General features: G+C 46.1%; 1 protein-coding gene across 1 annotated transcript; it reads right to left on the reverse strand.

Annotated features, from left to right (window-relative positions):
* Positions 1-1,777: 1,777 nt before the first annotated feature.
* Ykt6 (YKT6 v-SNARE homolog) lies at positions 1,778-14,382 on the reverse strand. Its single transcript, XM_004652904.2, has 7 exons — positions 14,192-14,382; positions 10,234-10,316; positions 7,934-8,034; positions 6,591-6,695; positions 6,237-6,302; positions 4,503-4,604; positions 1,778-3,586 (listed from the first exon to the last, which is right to left on the reverse strand). The coding sequence occupies exons 1-7, from the start codon at positions 14,293-14,295 to the stop codon at positions 3,551-3,553; spliced, it is 597 nt and encodes a 198-aa protein (XP_004652961.1). The 5' UTR covers positions 14,296-14,382; the 3' UTR covers positions 1,778-3,550.
* Between the last annotated feature and the right edge of the window lie 1,031 nt (positions 14,383-15,413).

The raw sequence follows: 15,413 nt of genomic DNA on the forward strand, positions 1-15,413 counted from the left end.
CTCAGCCAAAGATCTTAGCTGAAGGCAAAGGGACTCCAAGAGCAGGGGTGGAGAAGGTAAGCAGTCATTGAGGGCTCAGGATCTGCATGGTCAGGTGTGGGGTCTGTGGGCTTTGTCCTGGGTGCAAAGTAGAAAACTCTACATTCCAAGCACAGGGCAAAACTTTCACTGTATCTTGTGGTAAGCCTGCCCATCCTGCCTCAAGATTTGTTCAAAGTCTGCTATGACATGTCAGAGAATCCCAAGGGATCCAAGACTGACCAAACTCCCCAGCTGCCTCCTACATCTGGTTACACTTTCACTCTATAAGCAAGCTCCTGAGGTCAGCTTCCTGGTCCCCATGGGCTACACCTGGCCAGGTGCTCTTGGGTATATAGGCAGTGTAAATTTAGGCCAGTGACCACAAGTGCAGTGCTGACAAGCACAGGTATCTAGGATTCCACTCGCCTATCAGTTGTAATCCGAGGAGCCTTTCCAGGCCAGACCAGGCCTCCCTCAGAGTGGCTGCATGCTACGGATCCTGAGCCTCCAACATACATTATTCCTGAGGCCTTTCTGTAGATGCCAGCAGGGCAGCACTGATGGGATTTTAGGGATATTTACTCAGGGCTAATCACCCTATATGGGGCCGAGGCACTTCATCACTCCCAAAGCAGCACTTTGGGCAAAGCTCCTTGGACATCTGTCACCCCAAGAAGGCTTAGGTTACGCTGAGCTCTGCCAGGTGTACAGATCAGAAAAGGCCAGCACAGTGGCTCCATGGCTGCTTGTCCAGACAGGCAGAGGGGTTTCTGGTCACAAGGACCACAATTACAGGCTGAGAGGAAGATCTGCTGAGACCTGATGGGTTGCAGAGGCCTCTGGCCACTAATGACCAGTTAAGACCACTCCCTAAACTGAAGGGCAGACTAGACTGCAGTTTCCCATCTCCATGCGTAGAAGTTAGCTGTTGCTTCTTGCAGGGTTTCCCCAGCACCTGCCAGTTTCTACCAGTGCATGGCAGGAAGCCAGGTGATGTCAGATAGCCTGCACTGAATATGAAACTGGACAGAGCCTCCTTCCCCAGGGCTCTCCCATGTGCTAAATTCTGAGCTCAGGGCTCCTACTCCAAGGCTCTCAGCTGGTTAGAAACAAAAGGTAATATGCTTCTGAACACATCTTATGGTTGACAGGTGTGCAGTGCCTGGCCTCTTTCTAGAGGCTAGACTGGAAGTAGATTTTCTAAAAATGTATTTTATTTGAGAGAGGAAAAAAAAAAGCTGGGGGGAGAGAGAGAATGGATGTGCCAGGGCCTCCAGCCACTGCAAATGAATTCCAGATGCATACGCCACCATGAACATGTGGTTTACATGGGTCTTGGGGAATCGAATCAGGGTCCTTTGGCTTTGCAGGCAAACGCCTTAACTGCTAAGCCATCCGTCCAGCCCAGGAGTAAAGATTTCTAAGGGTTGGGGAGATAGCTCAGTCAGTACAATGCTTGCCTTGCAAGTATGAGAACCTGAGTTCAACCCCCAGCACCCATGGAAATGACATAATCCCAATGCTGAGGAGGTGGAGGTAGGCAGATTCCTAAGCCTGAGATCAGCCAGTCTAGACTAGCTGCTGAAATCCAAGCCAGTGAGAGGCCTATTTCAACTTAAAAAAGTGGAGAAAGTGACTGAGGAACAACTCCCAATTTCTTCTCTGGCCTCCACACACACATGTACACATGTGCATGTGTAGACATACACATAAACGCATAGATTCCCCTAAAGCTCAAAGCAAGCACAGGACCCACTAAAATTTCAAAAGACAGCTTTATCCATATAGGAGTCTCTCAAACAGAACATAGAGAAGTTAGGTGCAGTTATTAAAATACACTCTTGCCAAATGATTTAATATTAGAATACAACAGGGAGCGAGGACATGAAGGGCAAACCATTGGTCCATCACAGGCCCAAGTCAGACCCACCTACTCCTGCCCATGTGGGGCATCCACATGTAGGTGAAGGTCCCCTCCTTCCCACAAACTTACACTTCTTTCTCCTTCTCTATTCTTCCCCACATCCTCCAGAGCAGGCAGAGGCACCATCCCAGGTCCACACTACTCTATCTCACCTACCAGCAAACAGGCTATCTGTGCCTTCCATGGCCTGGGGTGAGGGTGAATGTGACAGTAGGAAAATGACACAGAGGGAGGCAAGAGCACTTTGGCTGGCAGTGCCCAGAGAAATAGGGTAATGGCAGATATACCAACCAGGAGGTGGGATCTCAGAACTCATGACAGCCCCCATCCTGCCCACTCTGAAGTTCTCAGGGGAGTACAGCAAGCTCAGAGCAGGGATCATCAGGATGATTCAATTCTGGCTCAAAACTGGTAGATGACACCATTCCAACAGGGGCTTCTAGAGGGACAGGACCTTATGAGTGCACTTTGAGCACAGAAAGACACGAAGAGGCGATTTGGGACCTAGTGTATGTATATTGGGCTCACCCCTAGGCTGTTCTGGCATCTGCTTAGACTAATCCCTTAGCCTCAACCAACCTACAGCTGTCTCTGACCAGGAAGGGGCTTTGTGGTCCAGTGCTGGAAAGACACATCACAGGTGAGGGCTGCAAGTCTTCAGGATGTTACAACCTCTCCTGGTGCCCAAAAGAATGACTTTTCAGACATGCAGGCTCATGGTGGTTGTCAAGAAAGTCTTGCAGTCAAGAGAGACAAATAAAAATCAGCTTTGAGATATAATAGCACCCACTAATTTGATCTCAGTGTTCAAAGTCCAACTGCAAGTCACAGTGGGTGTGCTTCCACACTGGGCATGTCTGCTGTTCTTCCGAAGACGACACTCCAGCTGACCATTCCACTACTTGGAGGACAGCTCCCTTTCCTGGGCTGAACCTGGTCAAGCTACAACCCATTCATCCACCCACCTCAGCTCATTCCAAGTTCCCACAGGCCACCTTTGTGTCACTAGGTGGAAGTGCTTAGAATGGCTCCTACCCTTGGCACACGCCAATCCTTGCAAACAGGCAAGCTCGACAGGTTCAAACTTTGTGAATCCCAGTGACCACTGCCATTCACAGGCCTGGCTCTGACAACCATGGTAAGCTTCCCCCAACCCTACAGTACAAGGAAAAGGTATTCCCAAATGTTCAAACTCTGCCTACCCGAGCCCTATCACCTGGGACGCCTCCCCCCACCCACTCACTGGAAGTTAATATCATTAATGCACAAATGAAATCCAAAGACACCAAGGATCAAGAAAGAACAGGCTCTGAATTCCCTCCTGCGGAGCTTTCTAGGGTTAGCTGAGAATGAGCCCTCCAGCACCTACAGGAGCCACTCAGAGTTTATGGTTTCATTTTCCCAACAATACACCTTCGAGGGCTTCAAATTTGTTCCAGAAATCACAACCACACTCCCCACCCTTCATCCATCCCTCTTGGGAACTTCAAAATAAAAATGGCCAGTCTGCCTGGCAACAGGTCCTCTTCTAGGGCGTCTTTTCTCCTCCAGGGGCTGCAGTTCTGATGTGACGTGACGATCCAGCGCCGGCCTCTATGGGCTGCGTCACATGACTGCACAGCATGAATTTTGTTTTCGGGCCTTGAAAGAAAAAAGGGGATTGAAGGAGATGGGGAGAAGAGTCCCTAATCATACAGGGTGTGACAAATGGAGATCTACTGAAGCAGTTAGAAAAAAAGAAACTAGAACCAACCAGAATAGAGGGAGGCAAGCAGGGGAACAGTCTTCAGATGACATGAGTATCCTCCATAGCTAGTCTGGGATCCTTATTTTTCACATCCTACCAGTACTATTAGTAATGTGGGTAAGGTTCCTGCTGATAGGCCAGGTAGAATCAAACCAACAATGTAAATTGAACTGGCTAAATCTTGTTTTTCAACAATGGTATCTGACAACCTTGGTAGTGTTTTCTTCTGGAGGATGGTCTTTCGGAAAACAGATCTGGTCCCTACTCATACCTGTAGTGACCACTATTATACTATCTCCCTTGCTTTCTGGTCCTCAGGCCCCTTAGCTACCTCTTTCAATATGCAAGTGAGAGTAAGTGAACACATGCAGGCTCCTTTCTACTACTGTCCACCTGGGAGATAAAAATGAATACTGTCTAGACGAACAGGTAGCCAGCAGGAGCCACCCTGCCAAAGATAGGGAAATGCACGAGAGGACAAATAACTTTCTTAGTGAAATTCTGGCAGCTGAAGGACATGTGCCTAACTGATCCGCCAACAAAAAAATGAAGGGAAAACCCCTGGAGTCAATGTGGGGAGAGGTGCTGGCTCTGAAACCAGCCAGGCACAGCTTTGGGAACAGTGGGAACACAGGAGAGCATGCCTAAGTGGGGAGCACTTACCTTAAACTCCCATATCCCAAAGAGTGGAACCCTTTAACCATGCTGGTTAAATTAAAAGGAATTATCCCTAATGGAGAATGCTAGAGAAACAAGCTATGATGGCTCTATAGAAGGGATGCCCACGATGGCCAAGCAGCAGCTACTCACAGTTTTATAGAAGGCTTTCGACTGGGTTCCCAGTACTTCTGATTTGGACACCAAGTCATCGAGCTTCTCACCTCGCTCTAACAAAGACTCCATGGTGTTGTGCTAAACAAGACAGAACAGAACTCTTTGCTGTGCTCAGTAAGTGAGTGACTGTTGACAATAGCCCCTTGTGAAAGCTCGGGAAGAACCTCCTCTGGGCCCCAGTCCAACATAGGCAACATTACTGGGATGTGGTCCTGTAAGTTACTCCCAGTTAGTTGGTGGGACAGGACCTGGTAGTCTTTCCAGGGAACCCAGTTCTCACATTTCATGTAGTATTTTCCCCAACACAAGTTCAGAGAAACACTGCTCTAAGAAAGCTTGCACATATGCATATTTGTACCTATACTGGCATGCACATGCAGACCGCACGTATGGAGAAGTGAGAGGCTTCTGTGGGAGATGAAACCAAAGCTGGGTACTATACACCTGTCCTGAGATGTGTAGTGGCTATCTCATATTCACATCCACCAGGATCCTCTGAATGTGACCTTATTTGGAAGTCATGTCATTAGTTAAGTTGACATCATGCCAGATTAGGGTGGGCCCTAAGTCAGTAACCAGAACCCACATAAAAAAAATACAAACACATACAGAAGAGAAGGCCATGTGATGGTGGAAGAGAAACTGGAGTGACACGGCTATAGAACAAGGACTCCCAAGGACTGCCGGCAGCTAGCAGAAACTGAGAGGGCCTGGTACAGACTCTCTTCCAGCCCGCAGAAGGAAGCAACCTTGCCCACACCTCACTCTCAAATGTCTAGCCTCCAGAACTGAGAAAGAATACAGTTCTGCTGCTGAGTCATCCAGTTGCAGCCACAGAAACTAGCAGCGGGAAGGCTGTGTCATCTGACCCAGGAGTCAAGAGTGCTTCTAAACACTCGAGCAAGTGCAAAGACACGCTTCAAGTGCAAATACAACAATTTCACAGACCCAGTCTCAGTATGCAAAACCCTTTGCTAGTGATTTTTATACCAATAACATGGTGAAAAGATAATGTCTGGATATTCTAGATTAAAACATTAAATTTCAACAACTTTTGTCATTTTAAGCTATGGCTTCTTCAAAATTCACAATTACACATGACTCATACATACTGTATGTTATATTAATAGTAACAACTCCATGACAGAATACACCCTGTGTCCCTCAGGGGCTATCTCCTGTTATCACTACAAATCCTGCACAGAGAAAATAAGAGTATTAGCCACCTACTGAAGGTGTGCAGAGATGGAGGCCCTCAGAAGAACCAGCAGCCTTGCTGCTAGGGGCATAATGTAGCAGCAGCTCTTTTCCCTCCCTGATGGCCACTACGAGAAAGCCGTACACCCATGTGAAATGGTACCAGCTGAAGCATTAGCAAAAGCGCCTTCGTCCCATATGTAACCGAGCAACACAGCCAGCCGCGAAAAGTTAAGTGGAAGGCCGGCAGCAGAACTGGAAAGAAGCGCAGTGGCAGCAGGCTTGCCTAGCATGCCTGGCTCATCACTGGTTCCCAGCCTGGTCCTCTCCAAATGGTGGCTCAGTTAACCAAGAAGGGGTAAAGAAAGGAGAGTATGATGAAGGTGGAGTGGCCATCACCATTTCCTAGAGCACACTGTAGTTACTACTGACATAAGGATTGTGTGCATGTTTAGCCAGTGGCATATCCGTCGGTCTCTTGGTTCTCAGATTTGCTTGCACTTCCCTGCTTACCAGAATGATTTTGGTCTCATCTAGTTCAGCTTGCACTTTACTCATGGGATCAGCATCTCGGGGGTTCTAGAAAAGGGCCAAAATAAAAACAAAATAAAAACTCAAACCAAGGAAGCTGTATCAACTTTCATAATAAAAAGACACAGCCTTTAAAAACAATAGAGAAACAAAAAGTTTGTCTAGAGCTGGAATTTACTAATGACAGTAATTCTCTGCACTTTTCTAATAGACAGCTCGAAAGAGCACTGTCAACAGAAAAGACGGCAACAGTTTTGTGCTGTCATGGTGGCTGGCCTTTTCAGGATATACAGATTCCAGCAGCATAGTCTTTATAGGAAGTTTCTTTAAGCCCACCTGGTATCTACTAAGGTAACCATCCAAAGCTGTGTACTGAATTGTAGCTGGGGATCCTACTGGCCAGTCTATCCTGTCAACCTGTTTGGAGAATTCTTCTAGTACCTGCAAGACAAAGAAGTCTCAGAAAGTCATCTGTGCTCACCAGAACCTTCAGTGACATGGCTTCATCCTAAACACTCATCCCACGTGTGGCTCCCAGCTCTCCAGAGAATGGCAAAAGATCCTCTTTTGAAATGCTTCTTGTGATGAGAACATCCCATAAATAGTATAGGGATCATAAGTGAAGTATGTTCATCCTGATGCAAGCCTCACCTGAAGCAGGTGGTCACATTGTACGCTAGCTCTCTTATATTCAAAATAATTAATTCTTCAAGAAAGTGAACTAGGTGACTTAAGCAACTACGAGATTTCATGCGCTGAGAAGTGTTTTAGTGCTATGGGGGACAGGAGGAGGCCTCTGTCTTCAAGTGTATAATGAGCACTACAAAAGAAATGAAAGAATTCCCAGTTGTATCATGGAGCAACTGCCCTAATCAGGGATGTGAGGGGCAGTGACTAAGAGAGCAAGGACCTTCAGAAGCAGCTCAGGAAAGAGGATGGCAGCTGTCAGGATACAAGGCTTTGCTGGCCCCATTCCAGAGGAGAGACCCTGAGCCCAGCAATCTGGTCACATGAGGGGCATGGGCAGCACCAGGGAAAAAACACGGGCAGGGATATCAAATCGTCTTCTGGTTTGGAAGAAGGTGATGGCAGAAAATGTAGCTTTTAGACTGTTATAGGGATTAAGGAGTCAATGAGAATAATCAGGCAAAATTCACTTGAGAGGGAAAGCGCCTTTATTCACGTGCGGAACACTGCTGGCTAATGCCAAAAACTGTCAGAGGCCCTGAACTCAGACTGTCCTGGACTCATATCCCTTTTACAACCCTTTCTCTGAACTCTCTTGTGCTTAAAGAGGGAGAGATTTACATCCATGAGTGTAGGGTTCTGTCAAATAAGATGACGTACAGGTGGCTGCCCCCTGAGATAAGGCAGTTTATATATTGTCTAAAGGGGTCAGGCTCAGAGTCACAGAATTCTTGTTAGCTATCATCAGAGGAATCTCCCTGCTGCAGTTTTAGAGGAGGAAAGTGCAGCATCTATTGTGACACTGAAAGTCCAAGGTACATTTATATTTCTTATAGACACATTGATTATATCCCATGTAAACTAATATAAGCTAGAAACATTAATTATGTGGTATTCCTTCAATAAGACCAATCAGCCTGATCCTTGGGTACTGCCCACCATGTTTCACAATTGTCACTGTAGTTCAGCAAAATCATACACCACACACTCACCTTCTCCAGTAAGGTAAAGGCCACTCGGGATGGGTATTCACTGTCCGCAATGACCACACCTGCAAGACTATCATTCCGGACATAGACGTGGCACAGATACTCTAAGGAGACCAAAATAAATAAATAAATAAATTTTTAAAAAAATCACACATGTGGTCAGCGGCACAAGGGCTTCAGAATATTTTTAATCCACCAAATCAGCCCATGCACATGATTCTAGCTCCTGCTTTCTGAGTCAAATGAAGCCACTGTGAAGACTGAAACCTCAACTGCTTTGGACAGGGTTTGTGAAGAGGCTTTGTAACACAGTCCCATCGGCCATACCCAGGAGCTCAGCCCAACACATACAAGTAGCCTCTGCTTTCTAGTCTTTTAAAAAAATATTATTAAGCTGAGTGTGGTGGTGCACACCTTTAATCCCAGCACTCAGGAGGCAGAGGTAGGAGGATCACCATGAGTTCAAGACTACCCTGAAACTACTTAGTGAATTCCAGGTCATCTAGCTTTATGTAGGTACTGGGGAATCAAACCCAGGCCATCAGGCTTTGCAAACAAGTACCTTTAACTATCTCTGGCCCCTCTTAAATGTTTTCAGCATAGCCAAAAGACTAGAAATCACTTTTGTATTATGTCAATGCCACTCACTCTGCTCTAGCCTTTGGTGGCTGACTAGGGGGAAATGTCTATGGAAAATTTAGCCACTGCTCGTTGAAGTCCACAGTGTTATTGCACTAAAGCTGTCAAATAATCAAATGGTACAGTTTGTGGAAGGGCCTCTGAAAAATAGTCATCATTCATAAGATTGTTGATTTTTATCGTTTTGAAGGGATTCAGAGATGTGATAGCCAACTATGTCCTGAAAGTAAGAGAATTATAAGGATTATAGCTTATGAGTAAGAACCTTCTTGGCTTTAAGGTTCTGACCTAGAAGATTTCAATGATAAACAACAGAAAAACAAAAAAAGAAGGTAAAGATTATAAGCCCTGAAATCAGGAAAGGACAGAGATCAGTAAGAACAGAAAGAAGGGGGATGGGAAATAATCAAATAATCATCTGAATTTGCAAACATTCCCAAAGAAGCACAGTTCAAACACAGGATCACAGTACACACACTCCACAGAAGAGAGGCATGCCATGGCATGAAGGACAGCCTAAGAAACAAAACTGCAAAGGGCAGACAGTCTGAAGGAGAACTGAGAGAACATGAATATATTCATGATTCCATTTAACTTCTGTGTTGTTCACAGAAAAAGAAACCCTCATGCAGTATAGTCAATACTGCCTATGGCACAACTGATACTTATATTATCAATTCTGTAACTCCACAAGAAATCATTACACATGTGAGGTGGTCTGTTTCTATTAAATTCATCTAATTCCTAATCTGTCTGTGTAAATTTTTTTTATATGTGCTGCTGGAGTGAGCACATGTCTGTGCAATTGAAAAGCTTAAAATAAATGCCTAAAAACTGACAGGGAAAAATGAGCTTTCAGATTCCCAGTCCAAAAAAAAATATCATAATCATAACAAATCTAAGGAACACAGACTATCCTTATAATCTCAAGAGTACTGGCTGGAGATCCTGTTTAGAAGCATCTGCAACTCTGGGAGAGGGAAAGTAAAGAGTGAATGAGAAGTTTGCTTATGGATCCAGGAGATTCACACCCTATCATTTCTCAGCCTTTTAGCAACCATCAAGTATAGAGTTATACCCTAAGCTTAAGTGAGTCCAAATTTTGGAAGAGTTTAAATGAAAACAAAATGGGAGGATGGGGAGCTGTGCATAGTCTGTGTGGCGTGGTGTGATGCACATGTATGTGCTGATATGGAGGCCAGAGGAGAATACTGAGTGTCCCTCTTCATCATTCATCCACTTGGATTTCCCTGAGAAGACGTTTCTTACTGATTCCAGAGCTTAGCTTTTTTAACAAGCCCCAGCAATCTCCAGTGTCTGTTCCCCCGAGAACTAGAATTACAGATAGGTGTGGCCATGCCAGTTGTTTATGTGGGTGCTGGGAAATAAAATTCAAGTGGTCTCAGGAACCTCATGCTTGCATGGGAAGCCCAACTAACTGTTGAGCCATCTCTCAAGCCTCCCTGGAAGCAATTTTACACAGCAAGCTTGAACTTTAGCACTGGGTATAGAATTCTGCAGAAATAGGAAGAGGAGGCAAGAATTAAGAACAAAGTAGCAAAGGGACAGGGCCTGGTAGCTCTCCCCATGGCACTGAGAGCACTGTGTGCTGCCTAAGGTGTGGCAGCTGGTCAGCATACTCAGAAGGTAGCAGGTCCTCCTACCTTGTTCTTTGACAGAAGCTCTGCTGCCTTTCGCCGAGCGCTCCACGATCAGTTGACTCGTGAAGGTCATGAATTCCTGAACGCTAAGAAAGAATGTATTTATTATCATGTTTGTCACCTTGTCCCCAACAAAAAGTAAAGTGACCTTGGAGGTTTTAAATTAAGGAGACTGCCTCTTGGTTTCATTTCATTGCCTCCCAACCTTCTTAACAATCAACACTGCCTATAATGAACACAAATATTATGTTTCACCATTCAAATTACATCTGTGTGCTGAGCCACCAAAAGAACCTACTTTGAAACTTCTGAGGAATTTTTTTAAGCCTAAAATTAATTTAACATCTTGAACAAAGCATGACTTGGAACCCAGTGGAAAAGTAGGAGGCAGATCCTCTTCTCAAGGCTTTACTAAAGGAGCAGGATAAATACATACTGGTCTAGGCAGGCAAAAACACACCAGTTAAATGTTTTGGCAACAGGACACATCCTGGCAATGCCACATACATCCAAGCAAGTGCTAGCTTAAGTCTGCTGGGGTGCTGAGGAAAGAACAGAAGGAAATGGCCTAGCAAAGACAAGTGAGAAACAGCTCTACAAATGCTAAGAAAAAGGTTTGCCATGATTCCACATGAGAGATCCATCAGAATGAAGAAATTACAGGAGATGGTCCAGCAACAGGTGCTAAGAAGGAACCTTTAACTAGAGATGCACTAGAAAGGGCTGTCACAGCCATCAGAATAGGGTTCTTAACTGGGAGTCCAAGCCATATAATCTTTAAAGACCCAACTGGGATTTCAAGACTTGCTAGGAGTCAAGCAAATTATTGTGATGTGCCTCATTGGTGAAATCAAGACCAGCATGACAGTTAAATGAGCAAGTATGTATAAAGCACTGGCACAATGCCTGGCACACAGTATTACTACTGCTACCTATTATCATGAGGGGATAGTACGATCAAATTAATCAGAGAAAAAGCCAGGCGGCGGGTGGCGCATGCCTTTAATCCCAGCATTCGGGAGGCAGAGGTAGGAGAATTGCCATGAATTCAAGGTCAGCCTGAGACTACATAGTGAATTCCAGGTCAGCCTGAGCTAGAGTAAGCCCCTAACTCGAAAAACAAACAAACAAACAAAAAAATCAGAGAAAATAATAAATAACCTTTAAAAAATTAAATCCTCAAGCAAGGAAGCCTTTGCAATACAACTATGAAGACAGCCCCAGAGTAGGACTATATTTTGGCAAAGGAAAAACTGCATTAATTGGGAGAGCTTGCCTACAAGGACCAAAAAAGCTGACAAACTATTCAAAGGTTATATATTGAGGGCCTAATAATCATAGGGGCATGAAGGATAGAAGTGAGGTCTCCCCAAAACATGAGCACAGCTGGAACATGTGTTGTTTTAAGAGACACTAGTAAAGATGTCCCTTTGTGTTGTCACTGCTAATTATCTGAGATTAGTATACCCAAAGAAGCAAGGTGTAAGGGCTACAGCAAAATATCTCTTAGTATAAACAGGGTGGGGGAGGAGAAAGAACCAGAGCCAATTTGGCACTAAAAAATCATCAGAGAAAAGCCACAACACAACAAAAACAAGAGACCAAAATTAAAGCTAAGTATTAAGAACAACTCTGAGAAGGAGCCCAAAAAAACAATACAATTCCACTTCTCAGTATATACACCATGGACAATTATAAGCTGTCTTTTTTATTTGTTTCATTTCTTTGCAAGCAGAGAGAAAGAGAGAAGAGAGACAGAGAATGGACATGCCAGAGACTCTAGCCACTGCAAACAAACTCCAGATGCAAGTGGCACTGTGCAACTGGCTTTACATGGGTACTGGGGAATTGAACCCAAGTCACTAGGCTTTGCAGACAAATGCCTTAACCCCAGAGCCATCTCTCCAGCCTGTAAGCTGAGTCTTGAAGAGAAATGTGAAAACATATTCATAGCAGCATTATTCTTAAGAGCTACAATGTGGAAGCAACACAAGTGTCCATCAGCAGATGGATGGGTAAAGAAAATTTACTGTAGGGCTGGAGAAATGGCTTAGCAGTTAAGGCACATGCCTGCAAAGCCTAAGGACATAGGTTTGACTCCCCAGAACCCATGTAAGCCAGATGCACATGGTAGTGCATGCATCTGGAATTCGTTTGCAGTGGCTAGAGGCCCCAGCATGCCCATTCTCTTTCTCTCAAATAAATAAATAAATAAGTCTTAAAAAAAAGAAAAAGAAAATATACTAATCCAGGGGTGGTGGCGCACGCCTTTAATCCCAGCACTCAGGAGGCAGAGGAAGGAGGATCGCCATGAGTTTGAAGCCACCCTGAGACGCCATAGTGAATTCCAGGTCAGCCTGGGCCAGAGTGAGACCCTACCTCGAAAAACCAAAAAAAAAAAAAAAAAAAAAAAGTATACTGTATACATGCAACTAAATATTATGTAGCCTTTAAAAAAAAAAAAAGAAAAGAAAAGTTGGGGCTGGGAGATAACTTGTTGCTTAAGCATGGGGGTCTCTCCAGCTGGAGACTGCCAAATGTGACACTCCAGAACTCACATAAAAATCTGGGTGTGACCACTCACATCTGTGGTCCCAGTCCACAGGAGTGGGGATGGAGGTCCAACAACTGCTGAGGCTCGCTGATAGACAGCAGTTCTGGGCTGAGGGAGACCCTCTCTCAAGGAAAGCAATACACGGATGAGCAGTAAGAGGACTACACCATTCTCCTCTGGCCTATGCATGCATGCACATCTGTGCACACATATGCATATACCACACATATATTCTACACAGACACAAACACACAAAAGGAGGGAAACTGATACATGCAACATCATAGATGAACCTTGAGGACATTATGCTAAGTGATGTAAAAGTGACACAAAAAGACAAATACTAGTTGACTTCCCTTGAAGACCTCATGGTCTTTAGTCAAAATCATGGTGACAAAACGTGGATCAGCTGTTATTAAGCGAGGAGGGAATGGAAAATTAGTGTTCAACGATTCAGTTTTACAAGAAAAGAATTGTGGAGACGGGCAATGATGAGGACTATACGATATGGATGCATTTAATAGCAGTGAACTGTTTGAAAATGGTTAGGTTGACATTTTGTGGTGTGTATTTTGCCACAACAAAAATTTAAATACAACAAAAATACAAAGAACCTAAAAGGGAAAGAAAGTTTCAACAAAATAAATCGTTTTAAATTCAACCAGCAAGCCATTGGCGAAGTACTCTAATGAAGAACAAACAGTTGCACTGAAACAATGAAAACAATCCAGAAGGCAGTTTCCACCAGACTGACACAAGATGTCCACAGATACTGGCCCTGTAGGGTCCATCTCTTTTCGTGCCTGAGTCACTCTACTCCCGCCCACAAATGGACTGTGTGTGTGTGGTGCATCTAACACATACCTTCCTGCAATTAAAGAACCCCAGAAACATGTAAAAGCGTGCAAGCCTTACAGACCCAATGCTTCCTTCCTTATCTTGAACAGAACCTTTTTCATCACTAGTGCTCAACTACTAAAAAGCACACCGCATAGACTTCTCCCAGCTGGCTGTCTAGAACCTCTCGAGGCCTCTGACTTCACGCATAAAAATGTACACCAGCATTTCTCAAATGGAACTGCTGGAACGTCCCATGAGAAGACACAAAGATGGCTCTCAAGACACAGTACATAGACTTCCCTGGTCAAAAAAAAAAAGAAAGAAAAATTCACTGGGTGCGAGATCCAATATATACATCTCTGGGTCTCAACCTATTAGTTCAGAACAGGTGGGACTGGACCTTGGGAATGTGCAGGGTTTCAGAGAAATGTGAAGAACAAAGAGTTCGGGGCCCTGCTGCGGACTGCTAGGCAGTTCTTCAGGGTCGGCGGGCTCGGCGAGGGGGAGGCCGAGGCAGGGTCGCCCGTCTCCCGGCTCCTCCGCTCCCTGGGCGCCCGGGCCGCTCACCTGGACCTCTGGAAGAAGCTGAAGGAAGACACGTCGTAGGCGGCCTTGAGCAGCACCGCCTTGGGCTCGCTTTTGTACAGGACGCTCAGGCTGTACAGCTTCATGGCGCCGGCAGGGTCCACTCAGCGCGAGCGGCTCCGCCCCACCTCAGAACCGCCACGGCCCCGCCGCCGCCGCCGCTGACGGGGCCGCATCGGCCTCTTCCTCCTAGCGCCGGGAGCACTTCCGGTTCCGGCCAGGCGCCGCCGCGGAGCGTGCGTGCGTGCGTGCGTGCGTGCGTGCGTGCGTGGATGGGGGCGCCCGCTTCCGGATGCGAGGCCGGAGTGGCCGGAAATACGAAGCGGTGAGGGCGCGCGGGCACCGCCCCCTCGGAAGTGGCCCTCGGGCTGTCCAGTGAGTGCCCGGGGCCGCGCGGGAGGGCTCGGGGCTCGCCTGTCTCTTTTGCCGCCCGTGGCGCCTAGCAGAGGCCCAGAGCGACTCCTAGCCTGCCAGTTCTCTGCAAACCCTGCAGCAGAGTTTGCACCCCTCGGCCCTCTTCCCTCGGGTATTTCAAGTGCATAGGTGTACAGGGCTTTTCCACATGCCCTCCTCTGTAGTGTTAAACATCGGGACGGTCACTGGCTCGGGCTAGGCCACACAAGGACCCCACAAGTGGACACACTTGTCCGACCAGCTCGGTGGCCTGACGCTGTCACTCCAGTCCCATCCGGTCTGCCGCTGACACACTCACCCTCCAGGGGGCAGGTGAGAGCCGGTCCTGAAGATCTCCAGCCTTGCCCTTCACCACCCAGAGTTGTACAAAAGGAACTGGGTTCGACTCCCCAGTACCCACGTAAAGCCAGATGCACAAAGTGGCGCATCTGTCTGGAGTTTGTTTGCAGTGGCTGGAGGTCCTGGGCACACCCATGTTTCTCTTTCTCCCCTTCCCCCTGCATCTTTCTCTCTCTCAAATGAAGTATTTTAAATGATTCCACTTGACATATCACAGTAACTGTCCAGATGTCTCCTTGTACACCAGATGTTTTCCATGTATTACCCTATTTAACCTTTACAAAACCAGATGTTCCAGATGTTACCATCTTACACACACGGAAACAGATTTGGGTTAAGAAAGAGGCAGAGCTGGGGTTCAAATGTGAACATTGAAATGCTTAGCAAACTCCTAGGCAGCTCACTTCTGTTTCTGACAAGTTCTCCAACTCCTGTCTGACTGTTCTCAGCC

Source organism: Jaculus jaculus, chromosome 16, assembly GCF_020740685.1.
Source record: "Jaculus jaculus isolate mJacJac1 chromosome 16, mJacJac1.mat.Y.cur, whole genome shotgun sequence".
NCBI lineage: Eukaryota > Metazoa > Chordata > Mammalia > Rodentia > Dipodidae > Jaculus > Jaculus jaculus.